The 18,288-nt window shown below is 35.1% G+C and overlaps 11 protein-coding genes across 11 annotated transcripts; 4 read left to right on the top strand and 7 right to left on the bottom strand. All coding sequences in view use genetic code 12, as the record gives it.

Moving 5' to 3' along the window:
• Window positions 1-90: 90 nt before the first annotated feature.
• DEHA2F17226g (DEHA2F17226p) lies at window positions 91-3,732 on the bottom strand (the record flags this gene model as incomplete). The annotated part of the gene is made up of 1 exon (XM_461110.2): window positions 91-3,732. The coding sequence occupies one exon, from the start codon at window positions 3,730-3,732 to the stop codon at window positions 91-93; it is 3,642 nt and encodes a 1,213-aa protein (XP_461110.2).
• A 358-nt stretch (window positions 3,733-4,090) lies between these two features.
• Window positions 4,091-5,401, bottom strand: DEHA2F17248g (DEHA2F17248p; the record flags this gene model as incomplete). The annotated part of the gene is made up of 1 exon (XM_461111.1): window positions 4,091-5,401. The coding sequence occupies one exon, from the start codon at window positions 5,399-5,401 to the stop codon at window positions 4,091-4,093; it is 1,311 nt and encodes a 436-aa protein (XP_461111.2).
• Window positions 5,402-5,575: 174 nt separating this feature from the next.
• Window positions 5,576-6,403, top strand: DEHA2F17270g (DEHA2F17270p; the record flags this gene model as incomplete). Its single annotated transcript, XM_461112.1, has 1 exon — window positions 5,576-6,403. The coding sequence occupies one exon, from the start codon at window positions 5,576-5,578 to the stop codon at window positions 6,401-6,403; it is 828 nt and encodes a 275-aa protein (XP_461112.1).
• Window positions 6,404-6,451: 48 nt separating this feature from the next.
• Window positions 6,452-6,994, bottom strand: DEHA2F17292g (DEHA2F17292p; the record flags this gene model as incomplete). The annotated part of the gene is made up of 1 exon (XM_461113.1): window positions 6,452-6,994. The coding sequence occupies one exon, from the start codon at window positions 6,992-6,994 to the stop codon at window positions 6,452-6,454; it is 543 nt and encodes a 180-aa protein (XP_461113.2).
• Window positions 6,995-7,113: 119 nt separating this feature from the next.
• On the bottom strand, window positions 7,114-8,034 carry DEHA2F17314g (DEHA2F17314p; the record flags this gene model as incomplete). The annotated part of the gene is made up of 1 exon (XM_461114.1): window positions 7,114-8,034. One exon carries the CDS (start codon window positions 8,032-8,034, stop codon window positions 7,114-7,116), a length of 921 nt encoding a protein of 306 aa, XP_461114.2.
• A 182-nt stretch (window positions 8,035-8,216) lies between these two features.
• On the top strand, window positions 8,217-9,128 carry DEHA2F17336g (DEHA2F17336p; the record flags this gene model as incomplete). The annotated part of the gene is made up of 1 exon (XM_461115.1): window positions 8,217-9,128. The coding sequence occupies one exon, from the start codon at window positions 8,217-8,219 to the stop codon at window positions 9,126-9,128; it is 912 nt and encodes a 303-aa protein (XP_461115.2).
• A 74-nt stretch (window positions 9,129-9,202) lies between these two features.
• DEHA2F17358g (DEHA2F17358p) lies at window positions 9,203-9,829 on the bottom strand (the record flags this gene model as incomplete). Its single annotated transcript, XM_461116.1, has 1 exon — window positions 9,203-9,829. The coding sequence occupies one exon, from the start codon at window positions 9,827-9,829 to the stop codon at window positions 9,203-9,205; it is 627 nt and encodes a 208-aa protein (XP_461116.1).
• A 366-nt stretch (window positions 9,830-10,195) lies between these two features.
• Window positions 10,196-11,698, bottom strand: DEHA2F17380g (DEHA2F17380p; the record flags this gene model as incomplete). The annotated part of the gene is made up of 1 exon (XM_461117.1): window positions 10,196-11,698. One exon carries the CDS (start codon window positions 11,696-11,698, stop codon window positions 10,196-10,198), a length of 1,503 nt encoding a protein of 500 aa, XP_461117.2.
• A 1,635-nt stretch (window positions 11,699-13,333) lies between these two features.
• On the top strand, window positions 13,334-14,875 carry DEHA2F17402g (DEHA2F17402p; the record flags this gene model as incomplete). The annotated part of the gene is made up of 1 exon (XM_461118.1): window positions 13,334-14,875. One exon carries the CDS (start codon window positions 13,334-13,336, stop codon window positions 14,873-14,875), a length of 1,542 nt encoding a protein of 513 aa, XP_461118.2.
• A 409-nt stretch (window positions 14,876-15,284) lies between these two features.
• Window positions 15,285-16,679, top strand: DEHA2F17424g (DEHA2F17424p; the record flags this gene model as incomplete). Its single annotated transcript, XM_461119.1, has 2 exons — window positions 15,285-15,292; window positions 15,350-16,679. The coding sequence occupies 2 exons, from the start codon at window positions 15,285-15,287 to the stop codon at window positions 16,677-16,679; spliced, it is 1,338 nt and encodes a 445-aa protein (XP_461119.1).
• Window positions 16,680-16,709: 30 nt separating this feature from the next.
• DEHA2F17446g (DEHA2F17446p) lies at window positions 16,710-18,197 on the bottom strand (the record flags this gene model as incomplete). Its single annotated transcript, XM_461120.2, has 1 exon — window positions 16,710-18,197. The coding sequence occupies one exon, from the start codon at window positions 18,195-18,197 to the stop codon at window positions 16,710-16,712; it is 1,488 nt and encodes a 495-aa protein (XP_461120.2).
• Between the last annotated feature and the right edge of the window lie 91 nt (window positions 18,198-18,288).

Below are 18,288 nucleotides of genomic sequence, written 5' to 3' on the forward strand. Positions count from 1 at the left end.
TTATCGTTCAAATAGTAGTTATAAAACCTATATGTATGTCTTATATCACAGATTTTTTATGCTTGATCTTGCCCTGCTATTTAACTTGATTCATTCCCTAGCTTCACCCTGATTTATGGTAATTACTCTGTTGGCTATTTTCATCATTTCTATATTATGAGTTATTATGATGATAGTTATGTTTTGCATTACCAAGTTATTTCTCACTAATTCAATTATCAAATTAGTATTAGTAGGGTCTAAACTAGAGGTACATTCATCCATTATCAATATCTTTGGTTTTCTAATCAACGCTCTTGCAATAGATAACCTTTGCAATTGACCACCAGATATTGAACAATGTTGACCTTCACCTAACCTTGTGTGTATTCCTTCTGGTAACGAAACTATAAACGAATAAATGTTAGCCAATTTTAAACAATGATCAATTCCAACTGGTGATATCTTGCTTTTCTCCATTCCATAAACTAGATTGTCATAAATCGTGCCTTCAAAAAACTTTGGAACCTGCGTAACAACAGATATTGTATCTCTCAACCAGTCAATGTCAAGTTTATTAATGTCACAGTTTGCTATAAATATGGATCTGTCAGTAACTCTGTAAAGCCTAGATAGTAATGCGCCAATAGTTGACTTCCCTGAACCTGATTCTCCAACAATAGCAACAATTTCATTTTTATTAACATGAAACGAAAGGCTATTTAAAACTAATTGTGCCGAATTTCGTGAATTAGGATATTGGAAATTAACATTTCGGAAGCTAACCACTTCATCGTCGTAAAGTTTGAATGGCTTAATGATACCATCGTTTTCAATTTCAGACGGTTTTAATTTTAATAGGTTGATAATATAAGTACCTGCTCTCTGTCCTCTTGCAATATCAGGTAGTTCTGTTAATAAGCTCGCTGCATTGGTCATTGAAAATGAAAGAACCGTTATTACTTGTATTAATTGTGATTGTGAGTATTCCCTTTTTCCGGCTAATTCCATACCATAATATAATATAGTACCAGTAGCCAACGAAGTACATAAATCGGATAATGAAATCCCAAAACCCGTACACACAGCTCTTACAGATCCTACGTTATTGACTTCGTTCAACTTAAGTACAAACTCATTTATAAAAAAGTTTTTTAAATTTAGAGTTTTTATTAGCTTTATTCCACTCACAATTTCATGGTTATAATTTTCTAAAATGGCTACTTTTGTTTTGTAGTTATTCTCAGACAATTCTAATACAAACGAGTATGCATGCGTGATCATTAGAATTAATGGAACAAATGCAACACCAACCAAAGCTAGTTTCCATCCTGTGGCAATGGACCATATGATTCCTATTGATAACATTGCTATTAAATTAGAAGCGATTATTACAAATTCAGACACTAAGCTCCTTAAATCTCTAGCGTCATTCATTAGCAAAGCAGTTAATTCTGATGGTTTCGTAGTTTTTGAATCAAAATACGACAACTCTTGTTCATTCAATTTCTTAAAAACTAACTTCCTTAGGTTGACAATCCACTTCTCACTAGCGAAAGACATTGTAAACAGTGACAAATAATGAATTACACCACTCCCTACGGAAATCCCTGCGACTATACAAGACCATGTTATCAATTCCCTGTTTATATTCATCCCAATAGAAGCATTGACCATAGTGACCAAAATTTTGGAAAAGCAGTATGAAAATACAGGACTTGCTGCACCTCCTATTACGGATAAGATTATTCCAATTATGATCAACACCTTATTATCAATTGTCTTCTTACAATAGTTTAATATAGATACGACTGACAATAGTTCCATAGGTCTCTCACCTAAGGGGTGTCTTATTTGGGGGTGTTTCTCAAGATCCTTCAATACAGCTGGGTTCTTTAGATAATGGTAAATCAACGAATTGTTACTGGTCGCTTTCTCTTTATAAAATTTCGAACGACATCGACTATCAACATAAGACTTGTTGCTTAATCCAGATCTGTCCTGAAGTATTAGATCCTCGTGAGATAACTCAAACATATACCCTTTGTTCTTAACATTGCCATTCTCCATTAGAATTACATAATCGTCATCACTAATCTGATCAAATTCATGAGTTATTATTATAGTGGTCTTCCCTTTTCTCCATTCTTTGATGTTCTGAAATAATAATTGCTTGTTTTTAATATCCAATGCATTTAAAGCTTCATCCAAAATTAAAATTGGAGTGTCGCTTATTTTAGCTCTTGCAATTGCAATCCGTTGCAATTGCCCTCCAGATAGACTGGTCAACGAGACACTTGTATTGATTCCATCACGAGAGTCGTCTATTACGCTTGTTAATAAAGCAAATGTAGCAGCATCTTCGATTAACAAATCAGGAATATCACTAAGAGAGACAAACCTATTAAGTGCAGCCATTCCAATGTTATTTCGTATTGATTCATTAAAAATGATTGGATCTTGTTGTACTAAAGTAATGTTATCAGTAAGCCATTTTTTGCTCAAGTTGGAAATGTTGAGTCCATCAATTCTAATTATGCCACTCTGGGGTTGGTAAAAGTTTAATAGTAATTGAGAAATCGTAGATTTTCCAGACCCAGATGGCCCTATGATAAAATTCAATTCTTTTGATCTAAATGAAAAGCTAACATCTTTCAAAACCCTTTCGGGTCTTGACAGGTATTCGAATTCAATATTCTCCAATTCTATATCGCCCTCGCACAGTTTTGGATAAATGCCTGAATCATTTGGGTTTTCATTACTCTCAATCATCTTGCCGATTTTCAATGAGGCAGCTTGTGCTTTATTCAAAGTCGCCAATAACATAGAAATTTCCGAAATTTCTGAACCTAACATAAGACATGAACTAAAACAAGTAAATACTTCGTTTATTTTTAATTTACCGATGCTGATCATGTAGTTTCCAAACCAAAAACCTTGTACAAACATCAACAAGGTTAAGCATTTTAACATACCCGTATTACAAGCTATGGCATTAGCTAGCTTGTAGTATGCTTTTGCTGATAAATCCACGAGTCTATTGAACTTGACCATTTCATAGTATTTTCCATTAAATATTCTAATTTCAGCACTGCAAACAAATGACCAATCCAATATTTTGGAAGCCTGTGCTGTTAAATCATTCTCCAACTCTGCAGCCTTATAAGTTAATCTACCAAATAGCCAGCCAAATAGCCCCATAAGAGGAGCGCTAGCAATAATTACTAATGTTAAGGACCAAGACAGTACCATTGCCGTAATAAAAAGAGCTGTTATTGAAGCTACAGTTTGTACCAATAAGCCTACTACCTCAGAAGTACCACATCGTAATTCTTCAATGCACCTATTAGTTTGGGAAATTTCTCCCATTAAATTTTCATTGTTTTCAAACCATGCAACTTCCTTATTTAACATCAGATTCAATGTTCTAATTCTTGCTCTAGTGGACTGTTTCTCTCCAAATTTCATCCAAGCAATGATCCCTATCCAGGTAACAATCATTTTAACGAATCCTATTAGCATGATTAATCCACACAACAACCTCACATCTGACATAAAACCTTCAAGTCCTGAATAATTGGTTTTATAGAAATCGCTGAGTTTACTAAACACCCTGCCATAAATTATAGTCTGCAATGGAATTCCCACAGACGAAACACACATAAAAAAACATGCCATCAAAATGAATAGGAAATCCTTCTTTACAACAAACATAAATATACCATAATGACGCTTTTCTGTATCATCTTGCATGAGTTTCTCGTTGTGGTCAATTCTGTAGGGTTTGAACTTCTCTTGGTCAAAATCACTCAGGCATTCCGATAGTTCAAAAGTTCTATCTTTCGCTCTCATTTTGAATAGTTTGTAAAACAAACGGAATTGACCCCGTTAGGGCATTTTCTTCCATTCATATAATAACATTGTTCATTTAAATTTGAAAACAATATCTTGAAAGGCTTCTTTTTATTTCAAGTTTATCTTCGAATTTTCCATTTTGAGTCTCAACAATAAAATATGTGGAGAGCGTTACTCGGTAGTAGACAATACTACTCTACATTGCTTGAATCCTATTCACAACTGCAGGATATAGATCGAATTAATGTTTATTAGTTCATTTATATGGATTGTTTCTATTTAATAAAGGTGATGCATACGAAGGGGGGTCATGTAACATTATTTGATTGTAAGACTGCGAAGGATGTATTCTATTCATATTAGGAGTATTTCCCGCATACGTAGTTATGTAGGAATTGGTATTGTTTATAGAAGTATCATTTTGATCACGTAGTTGGCTTTTGTATTCTAAAAGTAGTTTGTTTTGTTCTTCAATCTTTTTTTCGTATTCCCTCTGCATGTCCGTAAGTTCTTTCTTCGAAGTGTTATTGAACGCCGACGAGTTTCTATAGCTACCTAACGCTATATTGGTTATGAATAGACTCCCAAATATCATAAAGTTCATAAAAAACAACGATTTCCAGGTTATAGGCTTAACAAAACCGTTCACTATGTCCGCAAATGTTTCAGCTGTAATTTTCGATTTACCAATTAATTGAGGATCTCGATTCATACATTTGCTCCATACGGTACAAGCTTTTTCCAAAGCCGGTACTCTCTTATGACCATCTTCAATCGAGCATTTATTTCTATAATATTCTCGTGAACAAAGTGATATTTCTTGAATTGCATCGGAGGTGTATGTTTCGAGCTTATGACTTATGTCTGATTTTATCGTCCTAATAAATATGAATAGCAAGTACAATATAACTCCTATTAATAAAAGATTGAAAAGTAGCTGAAGATACAATGAAAGCACGTATGGTATGGTTGGATCCGTCATAAGCTTAGTCAACCGACTTGTCTTTTCCTTTACTCCTGCCTCTGTACCATTATTGTCATTATTATTCTCATTTGTTAAGTCAATTGTACAATCATCATCATATTCCTTCTTACTTTTATTTCTCCTAATCTTTTTCAAATTACTCACGGAATCTTCCTCGCTATATTCATCGAAATAGTCATTTCGATAAGACAAAACTTCCTTTGTGGGAGAAAATATCACTCGAGCACCCTTCACAGGATTTATGTCTCCATTCTTCGCTGCAAGCTTCAATTCTGGGTGCTTCTTCAATAGCGACTCAGTAATTGAGTATTCCTGACCTTGTTTCCTGGAAGGAGATTTATTGCGACTACTTTTTAATATGGATTGCAATTTGTCCAGTTTCACGTCATTCTTGGAAGTTGGGGTTCTTGGATTCGAGTTTTTCGTTATTTCGTCAAGGTCAACTGGGGACAATTCGGCTGCATTTTGTCTTGAATTAATAGGAGTTGAGACCAGCTTTATTTCACCTCTACTTGTCGACCCACTATTAAAAGTGGAAGGACTCAAGAATGAAAGATTAAACGACGAAGACTTATCGGACATTATATAGCTATCGTTGATTATATGTTTGTTTAGGCTTCTCTCCAGATAAACATTTAACTCAACATATCACCAGTCACGTGGTGTTGGTATTAATGGTTCTGTTGATAGAATGAACTATATTGACACCAATTATTGCAGTCTTTATGGAAGATATATAGAGATATACGAGATGCTATGGATCGGAGTACAGATTTAAAATCCATAATTCACTCTTTTAAGTACGATGACGGCAAAAAAGTGGCAAAAAGGACAGATAAGGTGAGCAAGAGAACGAAAGCTGCCCGAGAATCAAGCATCCAACAGGAATACCAAGATCTTCAGCCTTCATTAGACGACCGCTTGAAAGTTTTGTTCATCGGTTTTAATCCCGGGCTTCAATCATCAATCCAACAGCACCATTATGCTCATTTTACCAACTTATTTTGGAAATTATTCAATGAATCAAAGCTACTAATAAATGTGTTGCAATCACTAAATATTTCCGTAGGTGATGCCATTAAAGAAGATCCGTTGTTAAAAGAATTAATTCAGGTCGATTCAGACGATAAATATAAAACATTCGTCAAGCCGGTGAATGATTTTGAAATAGTCAAGTATAAAATTGGGTTTACAGATCTTGTATTGAGATGTACCAAGACAGCACAAGAATTAAACCTCAGCGAAAAGCTAGAAAATGTTCCCAGACTATTTAACGAATTCAAGCAAAGTGGAAGTACATTCATAGTATTCGTTGGTAAAGGGATTTGGGAGATCATAGTTAAGTATATCACTAATCTATTGAAAATAAAGGTTAAATTGACTAAAGGTAATTTTCAATGGGGAAAGCAGATTCTTGGCGAAGACGAACACTATAATATGATATTGGAGAAGTTAAATGAGATTTTGGGGTGTAAGCATAATATATATGTTTTTCCTAATACCTCTGGGTTGGTGACCAGTTTGAAATATGATGAAAAATTACACTTGTGGAACGATTTGAGCCATGAGATATTAAATTACTAGTATGGTTTTGGTTATATATTATTAGACTTTATTTACATGTATTAGGAATTATTTCCAAATCTTATAGAATGATTTATCGATTTCTTCGTTGAATTTTTGTTTACTTTCATCGGTCATATTCTCCCCATATTGACCAAAATTGTCAGTAAACAATTTGTCAATCACAAACCTTATCTTTGTGCAGTGGTCTATGTTATAACAATCATCATAATACAATTTCTTCAAGGCATTATTCTGGATCTCAATACAGGATGAATTGTTTTTAATTTCTTGTGAACATTGGTTGGTCAGAGTAAATGTCCATCCTCTAAAACATTCTATAACTTGCTGTTGTAACTCGGCACAATTTATGGATGTGACTTTCTTGGGAGTTTCTCTACGTTTATATTTATCAAACTCAAACGAATATTCGTTATTATTCTGTTGTTTATGTAGGATCTCATTCACTCTCTTCTGCTGTGGTGGAACATCGAAAATCGTTTCGTGTTTTAAATCAGGATTATTTTCTTTGAAAAAGTCCTTTAAATTTTCAGGAAGCTCTTCAGCAATCTCAGATGTATCCTTACCATTATTCGAATTAAATGGCCACATAACTTTATTACTAGTACTATGTTATACTTACTATACAAAATCGTTTACACTGTTAAACGCTTTAAATCAGCTATCGGTATGTGCACGTTCCAGATGCCGAACCCATCTCTTCACATAAATCAGGTCCTATCCAAGATGCCTTCGAATACCCTACCTAGTTCTCCTTCTATGACATTCTGCAAGCGTCTTCTGTGGCTTCTGCGCTTTTGATTTTCGTGTTGGCCTTGTGAATCAGGAGCCAGTTCTTCACGAGATAACTTCATTCTTAACGGATCCAACTTAGATATGATCAATATTCTTAATCTAGATGCAATTGGCGATACGCGTATTATCTGCGTGTTATTGAGCTTCTCTATTTTATCGGCTGTTTCCATCGGAAATCCATCAATTAAAAAACTTATCCGCAAATCCACTTCTTGGAAAAATGTAAAATACTCAAGTAACTGAAGCTCCACCGTAGCATAGTCATCGGTATTCTGAAATAGTCTGTAATGCGCAACATAGTCTTCCATGTCGTCCATTAATTTGATTAAATAATCTTGCTGGCCAAACAACCCTGACTTGGTGTTAATTGAGTACCAAACTAGATTAAATACCTTCGATAACTCCTGGATTAACTGGAAAAACGAGTACTCTTCCGTAGTGTCCGCCTGGTTCTTGATAAATTTTCGCTGTATTGCCAATAATTGTTCGTCTACATAGTTAATTAACTTGCTTTGCTGGTACTTTGCTATTTCGTCATTATTCGTAGTTTTATCAAACTCTGCTTTCAATAATTCATATTGTTTATCAAACAGAGTAGTCAACGTTTCGAGCTCATACGGCAGTCCAATATCGTAAGCATTGGTGTCACTTTTCATCATCACGTCATCTTCGTTATCTTTTTCATCATGATCAATGTTATTGTCATCCGTTTCGTCATCATACAAATCTGGGTTTAGATCTAAGTTCGCTATAGTTCCGGAAGGTAATGCACCTTCTGGTATAACATTCACTTCTTCATTAGCTGCCGGATGCAATGGTGTAGGTGGTGAATCCATTTTCTTCCGATTCGGCTTATAACCATGAAGAAAAATGGGTTCACGGATTTCTCAGATAAGGATCACAATCACAATTAGATAAAAACATGATACAAATTTTGTAATACTCTTTAGCTAAATTAGAGCAGTTCTTTAATCTTAACAACCTTGAAGTAGTGAATAATAAAGTGCATCGATTAAAGATGCCTGTTAGTGAAACAAATAAACTCCAAGACCCAAAATCCTTAAGTAGAGATAACGATAGTGATGATAATAATTCGATCTCTGAGTTTAACTTTACATGCCTGATACACGAAAACTTCACTCCATTACAGCGGAAACCAGAGGTATATCCATACTCCGAACAAATATTAAATGATAGGAATAATGATAGTACAAGCAATAAAGGTATTGAATTTGATTATTTTAGACCAAGATTTGACTCTTATAATAAGTTGCCGACCATGTCAAATTCGTATCTTAAACCCAACACAACGTTCATAGGAGAACAGCAATCCGGAAAGGCAAAATACCATATAAAAGTAGAGTTTAAAACTGTTGATTGGGTGAATTCAATACTAACGGGGTTTTTGCAAATATCGGGATTAACTGAACACCATCCCGAGATAACTACGTTCTTTAAAGGTGAAATCATTAATAATCCGTTCAATAAGTATAAATGGGAGACGGGGTCTAAGAAGCTGCAAAGAGATACGACTATAAAAAGATATTCCTTCATAACAGAAAATGATCAATGGGGGTCGTTCATCAAAAATGATTTGGAACATTGGAAGCAGTTGACAGATTCCAAGGGTCTAAACGATCTCGAATTAAAACAAAAGTTGCACAGAATACAAAATGATTATAATTATAACGACGAATGCATATATATGAGATGGAAAGAGGAGTTCTTACTACCAGACTCCAGGATCAAACAGATTAATGGTGCCTCGTTCGAAGGGTTCTACTATATCGTTCTAAATTTGACTCACAATTCAAAATTACCTGGTTCTATAAGTGGTTTGTATTATCATAAAGAATCAGAAAAGTTCCAGTCGTTGAGTCTCCGGTGTGTTGAGGATCATGGCATCTCTAATAAATTCGATTTTGTTTGAATTACTATTGCATATCTACTACTGGTATCTAGGTATATAATCAATACATCAATCCAGCTATTTTCTATATACAACTATTGTACTTTCTTGGATTGCTTGTCTCTGTTGGCGTAAATCTTTGCAGTAAATGGCTCTTCAAAAAATAAGGCTATTTTGTACATGACATATACAAATCCAGCAATAGCAATACCGGTTGGTTTACCGTACCATAAAGCAGTACCCAAGAAACATAATGTGGATCCATTGTACATAGGATTGTCGTTAATGTTAAATGGGAATCCTGTAACACGATCGTCCATCAAGATCCCAAAGTAATCCCCAAGGTATGTACCTGTAACACCCAACACATACATAGATGATAAGACCAAGACATTTCCAAAGCCGAAAGTACCTATGGCTAAGGCCTTGACAAGGTTGGACTTCAAGAGAGGGCCGTAAGTTGGTTGATTGAGCAATGCTTGATGGTATACATTATCCCTGTAAATCCCTAAACTGAAAATGGTCAATGCCAACAAATAGCATCCGACTTTAGCAGATCCAGTTATTTTGGTAAGGAAATGTGTTTTATATTCGGTTCTTGCAACAATGTTCCAGAAAATAGGATTAAAGGCAATGCATGCAATTGCGTACTTAATTTCACAATTGACCACAATGTAATCACTAAAATTTCCAACTAAGTGTTGTACGTCACTAAAATTCATTTCTAATTATCGATTGTTCCTGTCAATATCAAATATGAGTAGCTTATGGGCTTTTCGTCATATTTAAATAGTATCACTATATGCCCAAAATTATTGATCCTAATATATTTGCATGTGAAGATTGCTCTGATTATATAATACCGATTTTGGATTTTGCAACTTTATCTTAATATAAGATATAGTAGACTATTCTTCATTAATTCAGATACCTTCCTTGTTATCGTTTTGATAAGATATGGATTATATATATTCTATAGATTTTAAAATACTGACTTTTAGTTTCAATCTATATGTTTGTTTTCAACATCTAACATAATCGCAGTGTACGATATGATGATAACTCGATTTCTATAGTCATAATTCTAGTTAAACCTTCACATTCAACCTAGATCCAACAATATAATATCTACTGAAATACCAGAAGATAGTTCCGACAACAGAACAAACACACACAAAAATTGCAAACATATTATAATTGTGGACGCTGCCGTCCCCAATAATAACAGCAGCGATTGGGACACCAAACAAATTACCTATACTAACAAAGAAATTTAGCAATCCGTATCTTTCTCCGAATTCCACAACCAAACTAACTTGGGCTAAGCAGATAGGAACCATTGATAAAATCAGTCCCAGAAAAAACCCTCCCAAAGCTGCAAACGCATACAAGACCTTCAAATCATGCCCGAAGGGTATCCATAATGCACAAATAGATATGTTAAATCCTATAAGCATCAAGATATTCATGTTGAATTTACCAAGGAAATCTGACGCATAGCCTGGTAAAAATCTGCCTAAAATACCAGTAGCATTCCAAACGGTTAATAATACGTAAGAAGTCGATTCTGAGACCCCCTGGGCGATTGCATAAGTAGCAAAATAAGTAATAACCATCACCAATGCAAGCTCGGCAAAAAATGTCCCGACAATAAGTAGTGTATACTTGGTATCTTTTAAATGCTTGAAGCTCAAGACTTTTGTTTCCCTCCTCATCTTTTTCCATTTCGATAATGTTTCATATCTTCCACTCGTTGAGGAGTCTTGGGTTGAGTCATTTCTCTTCACTCTTTCTCGTATTAAAACAATTCCAATTAACATGCAACCAAGACAAATGCATCCCAAGATTATAAGTGCTATCGTAAACCCGTAGTTCGGATATAAATATCTCAACAATAACGGAAATACTAATCCTCCTAGGGACCCTGCACTTGTCGATAGGCCTTGAATCGTGCCAATTTTCTTGTTAGAAAACCAATGATTAATTACGCCAATCGATGGAGTAATCGATAATCCGTTTGAAATGCCAACTGCAATAAAACTCAAAATAAATTGATAAACCGTCGTACTGTATGCCGCACCAAACAACCCCATAACTAACAACACCGCCGATATCACCATCAATATCAAAGGTCCCCTTTTGTCAAACGTTCTTCCGGTGAAAAGTCCTACTCCATACGCAAGACAAAGGTAGATCGAGAAGATCCATGACACATCAATGGCGCTTATTCCTGACAACTGATGCTCAGATACGTATGTCTGGATGGCACCAATAGAATTTATAAGCCCTAAATTAGTCAAAATCGTAAAATATGAGCCTATCATTACCGAATAAGCTTTAAATCCACCGTCAGGGGGCCGATCTTCACAATCATCCGAACGTACAGTTCCTTCCGCTGTAATATAATCTCCTGTATCCCCTGTATATGTACGTTGTACAGCCGGATCAGTCGACTCGCTTACACCTCTCCTGGTCATAACATCATTATTTCCAAGGGTACCAATTCCATCCGTGCTAGCATCCAGAGGTTCACCAACTCCACTCCTTCCAATTTCCGAGAGCTCAATTTCATGTGAGGTTTGAGACGACATTGAAAACTATAACCAAACTTTATCTGTCAATACCTACGTATAAATAGTGTCAATATCGCACAAAGAGATGATATATTTGTGAGAGCGATTTCGACAATAGCTTTTATCTCATAATTTATTTGATAGCGCACTAGCCTTTTCAATGAGCAAACGGTTCTTATTAGTTAAGTTATTCTTATTTGTTAGCCGGTGATTGTAGAATTAACATGTCACCAAATTTCTTTGGATACGATCCATGTATTTCATCTGGCACTCAATACTATTTCGATAACTAGCGTATATCTTACACTATCGCAACATGCTGCAACACTGCACAAATGTCACAAAGGTAATATTCAATATAAAAGAAATATTCTTTATAGCCCCTATATTCCGATTTGATAGATATAATACAAGTCAAAGTGGACTGTGTAATTCAGTAGCATATTAAGAACTAACTGAAATATCCCTATTACTCTAAATGTTATTTACATGTATCGCATAATTGTGCAAATTTTGTTAAAACATGTTTAGACTAGAATCTGAAAAAATCTCAAATTCAATCTTAAAATGAGGTACGTTACGCTTACGCATGCAAATAGCAACTTGTCATATGGGTTCAACAATTTTACGATTTCTTCCCCGTACATTATACCCCTATCCGCATTGTACAAAACAAAAGGTAGCACTGAGAAACTTAGTCAAACTACCCTTACAATGCCAATACTTGCCTATGATGCCATGGGGCGTATGAGAACTATGATTTCTTAAAATTTGCTTGGCCGCGCCTACCCCAGAAATGGAGATTAACCTCCAGTCTTATTTTCTTGTCAATATGCAACTTATGCCACTTGTCAAAAAATCTTCGCGTGGGGGGCAGTCACCCGCCAAATATTTCTTATGTGTTGCTTTCTATTGCATCGTCTTGAAAAAAAGCAATGTTACACTCTGTGTGCTTAGTTAGAAGTTGGGTTACAATTGCCTAATTCATTCGCTAGATACCTTGATATGATTTGTCACTTGAATACTCTCAAGTGTGTGAAGTTTTTCATACAAAATATTTTTGGACCAATTAGGGTGCCAAAAATTATTTAATACATGTCAAGCACGATAAATTTGAAACAACATATAAGCATTGATTGTTAGTGATTTGTCGAAAGCATAGCTTGATTGTTGAAAAATTATTCGGAATACGTGAATGATTAACTTTGCGGAGTTGTTTTCCAATTTGGTGTGGTGGCACGCTTAGCTCAAAAACTTGGCGTATGTATAAGATGCATATCTAACAATTGGGCTTTTGTCTTCGCCAAAATGACAAGCAAATTCAACATGTACGTCACTTATCAAAAAGCTTATATTTTCTAAACTCCACAACAATTTGGGCGGCTCTGGATGAATTAGTTATCTGAATTACCGACAAGCATACATTATGGGTATATGGAGGTATTCTTTTTGGGGTTATCCCTTCTATATTGCACGAAGTGAGTTTTTTTTTTTTGGATCTAGTGCGATAATATGACAGGCTTTCAGGCCCCCAACCTACCCCACAAAAAATCTCTTTGCCGCAAAGTGAGTTACTACAAAAATACATAAGTAAGATATGTTATCCAGATATATGAGAATATTTGTAGAGTCGATAGTTATATCACTTAGAAAATGACTAATACTATGGAATACATTAAAGAGGATGGAAAGCCGAATTTATCTAAGGAATCCATATTAGATTACTTGAAAACTAGGGCTACAACCTTGTTCGACATTCCTATGTTGAAGGACAAAACTCCGGTATGGGAAAAACTAAACCCGGTTCCCGGTTTAAGTGAAATGACATTAACTAACTGGAGTTTTTACGGGTTGGGTTTTTTTGCATGGACTGTTGATTCTATGGATTTCTTTTGTGTATCTGCTGCTGCATCAGAAATGGCGCTCACGTTGGGAGTTAGTATTGAAGATATAACTTGGGGTGTAACATTAGTGTTAATGTTGAGATCTGTTGGTGCTATTATTTTTGGTGTTGTATCTGATCATTACGGTAGAAAATGGCCTTTTATTGCTTGTTGTCTTCTTTTCGTCATTTTGGAAATTGGGACTGGGTTCGTTAAGACATATGAACAATTTTTGGGAGTGAGAGCATTGTTTGGTATAGCCATGGGTGGAATGTATGGTAATGCAGCTGCTACTGCTTTAGAAGACCAACCGCAAAAGGCAAGATCAATCTTATCGGGATTATTTTTGCCTGGATACAACTTTGGTTATTTATTGGCTGTTGTTTTCTTCAGAGCTTTTGAAAATACGTACAAAGAGGGTGAAGGCTGGAGATCATTATTCTGGTTTTCTTCTGGATTACCATTAATCTTGATTTGTTGGAGATTGTGCCATGGTGAATCTGCCGCTTTCATACGATTAAAGCAAAAACGTAGAGTAGAAGCTAGGGATGATTTAGAACATCGCAACCCGATGAAGAAACTTAACAGTCAAATTAGTCTGGTTTTCAAAACAGAATGGCTTATGTTTGTTTACTTAGTTGTCTTAATGTCGGGATACAATTTCATGTCCCACGGTTCCCAAGATTTATATCCAACTTTATTGGTAAAGCAACACAACGTGGGACCTGATAGAAAGACTGTTCTCATGGTAATCGTTAATTTAGGTGCTATGGCCGGTGGGCTTTTCTTTGGCCAAATGACAGAGTTATTGGGAAGAAGATTTACTATTATTATTTGCTGCATAATGGGCGGTGCATTTATTTACCCATCGTTCTTTTCCAATGATTTGAATACCATGACTGGAGGCTATTTCTTCCTTTGTTTTGCAACTATGGGTGCATGGGGTGTGGCGCCTTTACACTTGATGGAATTGGTTAATAAGGACAACCGTGTCTTCTTAAGTGGAATAGTGTATCAGTTAGGTAATCTTGCTAGTTCTGCTTCTTCAACTATTGAAGCACAGATCGGAACCAGATTCCCATTAGATAAGGATGATCCTACATCCGATGCCTATGATTATGGTAAAGTTATGGGTATTTTCTGTGGTGCTGTGTATGCCTTCATGATCGTTGCCATTTTCTTCGGTCCAGAAAGATTCCATAGAGAATTAATCGCTCCGGATGATGAAATAGAGGAGGTAAACGACGCAGACGATTATTCAAGCAACAACCTGATTTCTCAACAAAAGTTTGAAGTGTCGCACAAAGATTGATTCTGCATCACATACATTCATATAAGTTTAATATTAGTACTTCATGAAGCACTGGTTGTGATAACGGTACTAGATTGTGAGAACGGTGCGAATCTCATAATTGCAACATTTTTTGATTCTTCTATATATGTCCCAATTAGGAAGTAAGCGATATAGGTTTAACTTAATTCAAGTTTATTTATCAAATTATTGTAGAATGCCTCTTAAAATTGACCACATGGATGAATTGGAGCATCTAATCCCACTAGATGACTTTGAATGAGAAAAAAGCGGTTGTTTTAAGGTTGATTTAAGGTATTTTAATTTACCGTGACTCATGAATAAATCTCAACTTGCGCTATAAATTTGTTGAATTTTTCAGGCCAGCTATTATATTTCTCTTTTCAATTAATCATATAATTACATTAAAATGGTTAAGTAAGTAATTGATTCATTCAATGAGTAAAATTCAAGGGATATACTAACATACGGCAGACAAATTCTTTTATTAGGATCCGGTTTCGTTGCTAAACCAACCGTGGACATTTTGTCTAAAACTCCAGATTTCAAGGTTACAGTTGCTTGCCGTACCTTATCGAAGGCTAAGGAATTGGCTGGTGATGTTGCCGATGCTATTTCATTAGATGTTACTGATGAAAAGAGCCTTGATGCTGAAGTTGCAAAGGTTGACTTAGTTATTTCTTTAATTCCATACACTTTCCATGTCAACGTTGTCAAGTCAGCAATTAAGAACAAGAAGCACGTTGTTACTACTTCTTACATCAACCCTCAATTAAGAGAATTAGAACAACAAATTAAAGATGCTGGTATTACAGTTATGAATGAAATTGGTTTAGACCCAGGTATCGATCACTTATATGCCGTCAAGACTATTGAAGAAGTTCACCAAAAGAACGGTAAGATTAAGTCTTTCTTAAGTTACTGTGGTGGTTTACCATCCCCAGAAAATTCTGATAATCCTTTAGGTTATAAATTTTCCTGGTCTTCTAGAGGTGTTTTATTAGCCTTAAGAAACTTTGCTAAATACTGGAAAGATGGTAAGGTTGTCGACGTTAAGTCTGAAGATTTAATGGCTACTGCTAAACCATACTTCATCTACCCGGGATTTGCTTTCGTTTGTTACCCAAACAGAGATTCCACCACTTACAAGGAATTATATAGCATTCCTGAAGCTGAAACTGTCATCAGAGGAACCTTGAGATTCCAAGGTTTCCCTGAGTTTGTTAAGGTTTTAGTCGACCTTGGATTCTTAAAGGAGGATGAATCCCCTATCTTCAGTAAGCCAACTGCTTGGAAAGATGCTTTGGCTGCTCAAATTGGTGCTAAATCTTCAGAAGAAAAAGATTTAGTTTCTAAGATCTCTGAAGTTGGTACCTTCAAGAGTGAAGAAGACAAAGAACGTATTTTGTCTGGTTTCAAATGGTTAGGTTTATTCTCTGACAAACAAACCACTCCAAGAGGTAACCCATTAGATACTTTATGTGCTACTTTAGAAGAAAAGATGCAATATGAAAAGGGAGAAAGAGATTTAGTTGTCTTACAACATAAGTTTGGTATCGAATGGGCCAATGGTGAAACCGAAATCAGAACTTCCACTCTTGTTGACTACGGTAATCCAGATGGTTATTCCTCGATGGCTAAATTAGTCGGTGTCCCATGTGCAGTTGCCACCCAACAGATTTTAGATGGCACTTTGAACATCAAGGGATTATTAGCCCCAATGTCCTCAGATATTAACGACCCAATTATGAAAACCTTAAAGGACGACTATGGTATTTATTTAGTTGAAAAGACTGTTGGTTAATCTCTAAATATATATTAACTATACAATTATTTAGTTTGAATCATATTCTTCATCGCTTTCATCATATCCAATCGTATACTCTTCAATTAATTCACTAATCTTTTCAATCAATTCAAACTTATCCTCAATAACCTCATTTTCTCTGCTTCTTTTAATAACCTCTCGATAAAACTTCAAATCATTTTTCAACGTATTACTTGAACTAAATTCAGAGTATACTGACTTATCTTCCAAAATATTTGGAAATGTATCATTATTAAGTATGTCATTAATCCTATTATTTTTGTAAATATTTATTGGAAAGTTTTCCTTCTTATTCAAGGATTCAGCGAGACTTTGATCATTTGGTATAATGTAAGATTTAGCAAAATATTTAGAATTTTTGGAATCTGATAAACTCAAATCAATTGAGTCTGGTTTATCCTTAATTTTAATGTTATCCACCAAATTATACAAGTTTGCTCTATCTATATCAACCATTCCAAAATCATTACTAGCTTGTTTATTCTTGTGGATTTTTATTTCATTGACAATGTTTCTCTTGTCAAAACCTCTTAGTAATTCATCTTCAATAACACTCATTTTGACTGGATTCTTTATTTGGTTATTTAGACCCCAGATTGAATTCAAAAAAATTGCATGAATACTAGAATTATGCCATTCACTTGTCTCATCATACCCACTTCCCAAGCACTCTGAAGAAGAATTAAGATTCATTGGAAAAAATAGGGTCGAATTAAACGATAATTCAATAATACTATTAATTCTAGAATACAACTGATTCAATTTCGGATTCAAATTATGATTTATAAGTCCATGTACCCATATGTTGTATTTGCTATTTATGCCATTATTGAAAAATTCGTCTTTCAAATCGACCAATAATTCATTCGTAAACCCTCCCCATGCACTGTCCAATTCACTTATCAAATTCACCCCTTGTATAAGATCACATTGCTCTAAAGTGTTTCTGAAATTCTCAAGACTATCTTCGGAGTATTGGTGGTATTCTTCTTTTCCTTTGTTGAAGGTATCAAATTTTAGATTTGGAAAGCTTCTATTTATACCAAAGTCATGGGGCTTATATTCCCAATTATTCAATTGATTCAACGATTTTGGACTGTATATCAACTTATTGTAGTCTGTCCAATATTTGGTATTATTCACATTCAAAGTATTCGATTTATTCATTCCCTTATCTAATGCTTTTTGATATTCATTCTTGTCCATTTTTTCACCAGTCTGAATAACTTCATACTGCCCCAAAATATCAGCTTTTGATTCATAATACTCATACTTGCCTAACGAGCCATACCCTCTTGTCAAGTCATAATTGAGACTACGAGGTGAATAATTTACGGTCCCGTTTGGGTTTTTGGAAGTTGATAAGAACACAGAATTGTCATAGTCCACAGTTGCAGTCTTGCTATACGGAAGATGTGCTTCCTGATTATTATATAAATGAGCCAGGAGATGGTTCGCTCTTTGCGACAATGACAAGTTGATCACTTCGCTCATTACGTACTTCTTTGTCAATACCAGTACTTAATAAAGGTATAAGTAGCCACTGAAAAATTTCTGTTATCCCAATAAATCACGTGAATTAAAT

Source organism: Debaryomyces hansenii (genome assembly GCF_000006445.2).
Source record: "Debaryomyces hansenii CBS767 chromosome F complete sequence".
In the NCBI taxonomy this organism is placed as follows: Eukaryota; Fungi; Ascomycota; class Pichiomycetes; order Serinales; family Debaryomycetaceae; genus Debaryomyces; species Debaryomyces hansenii.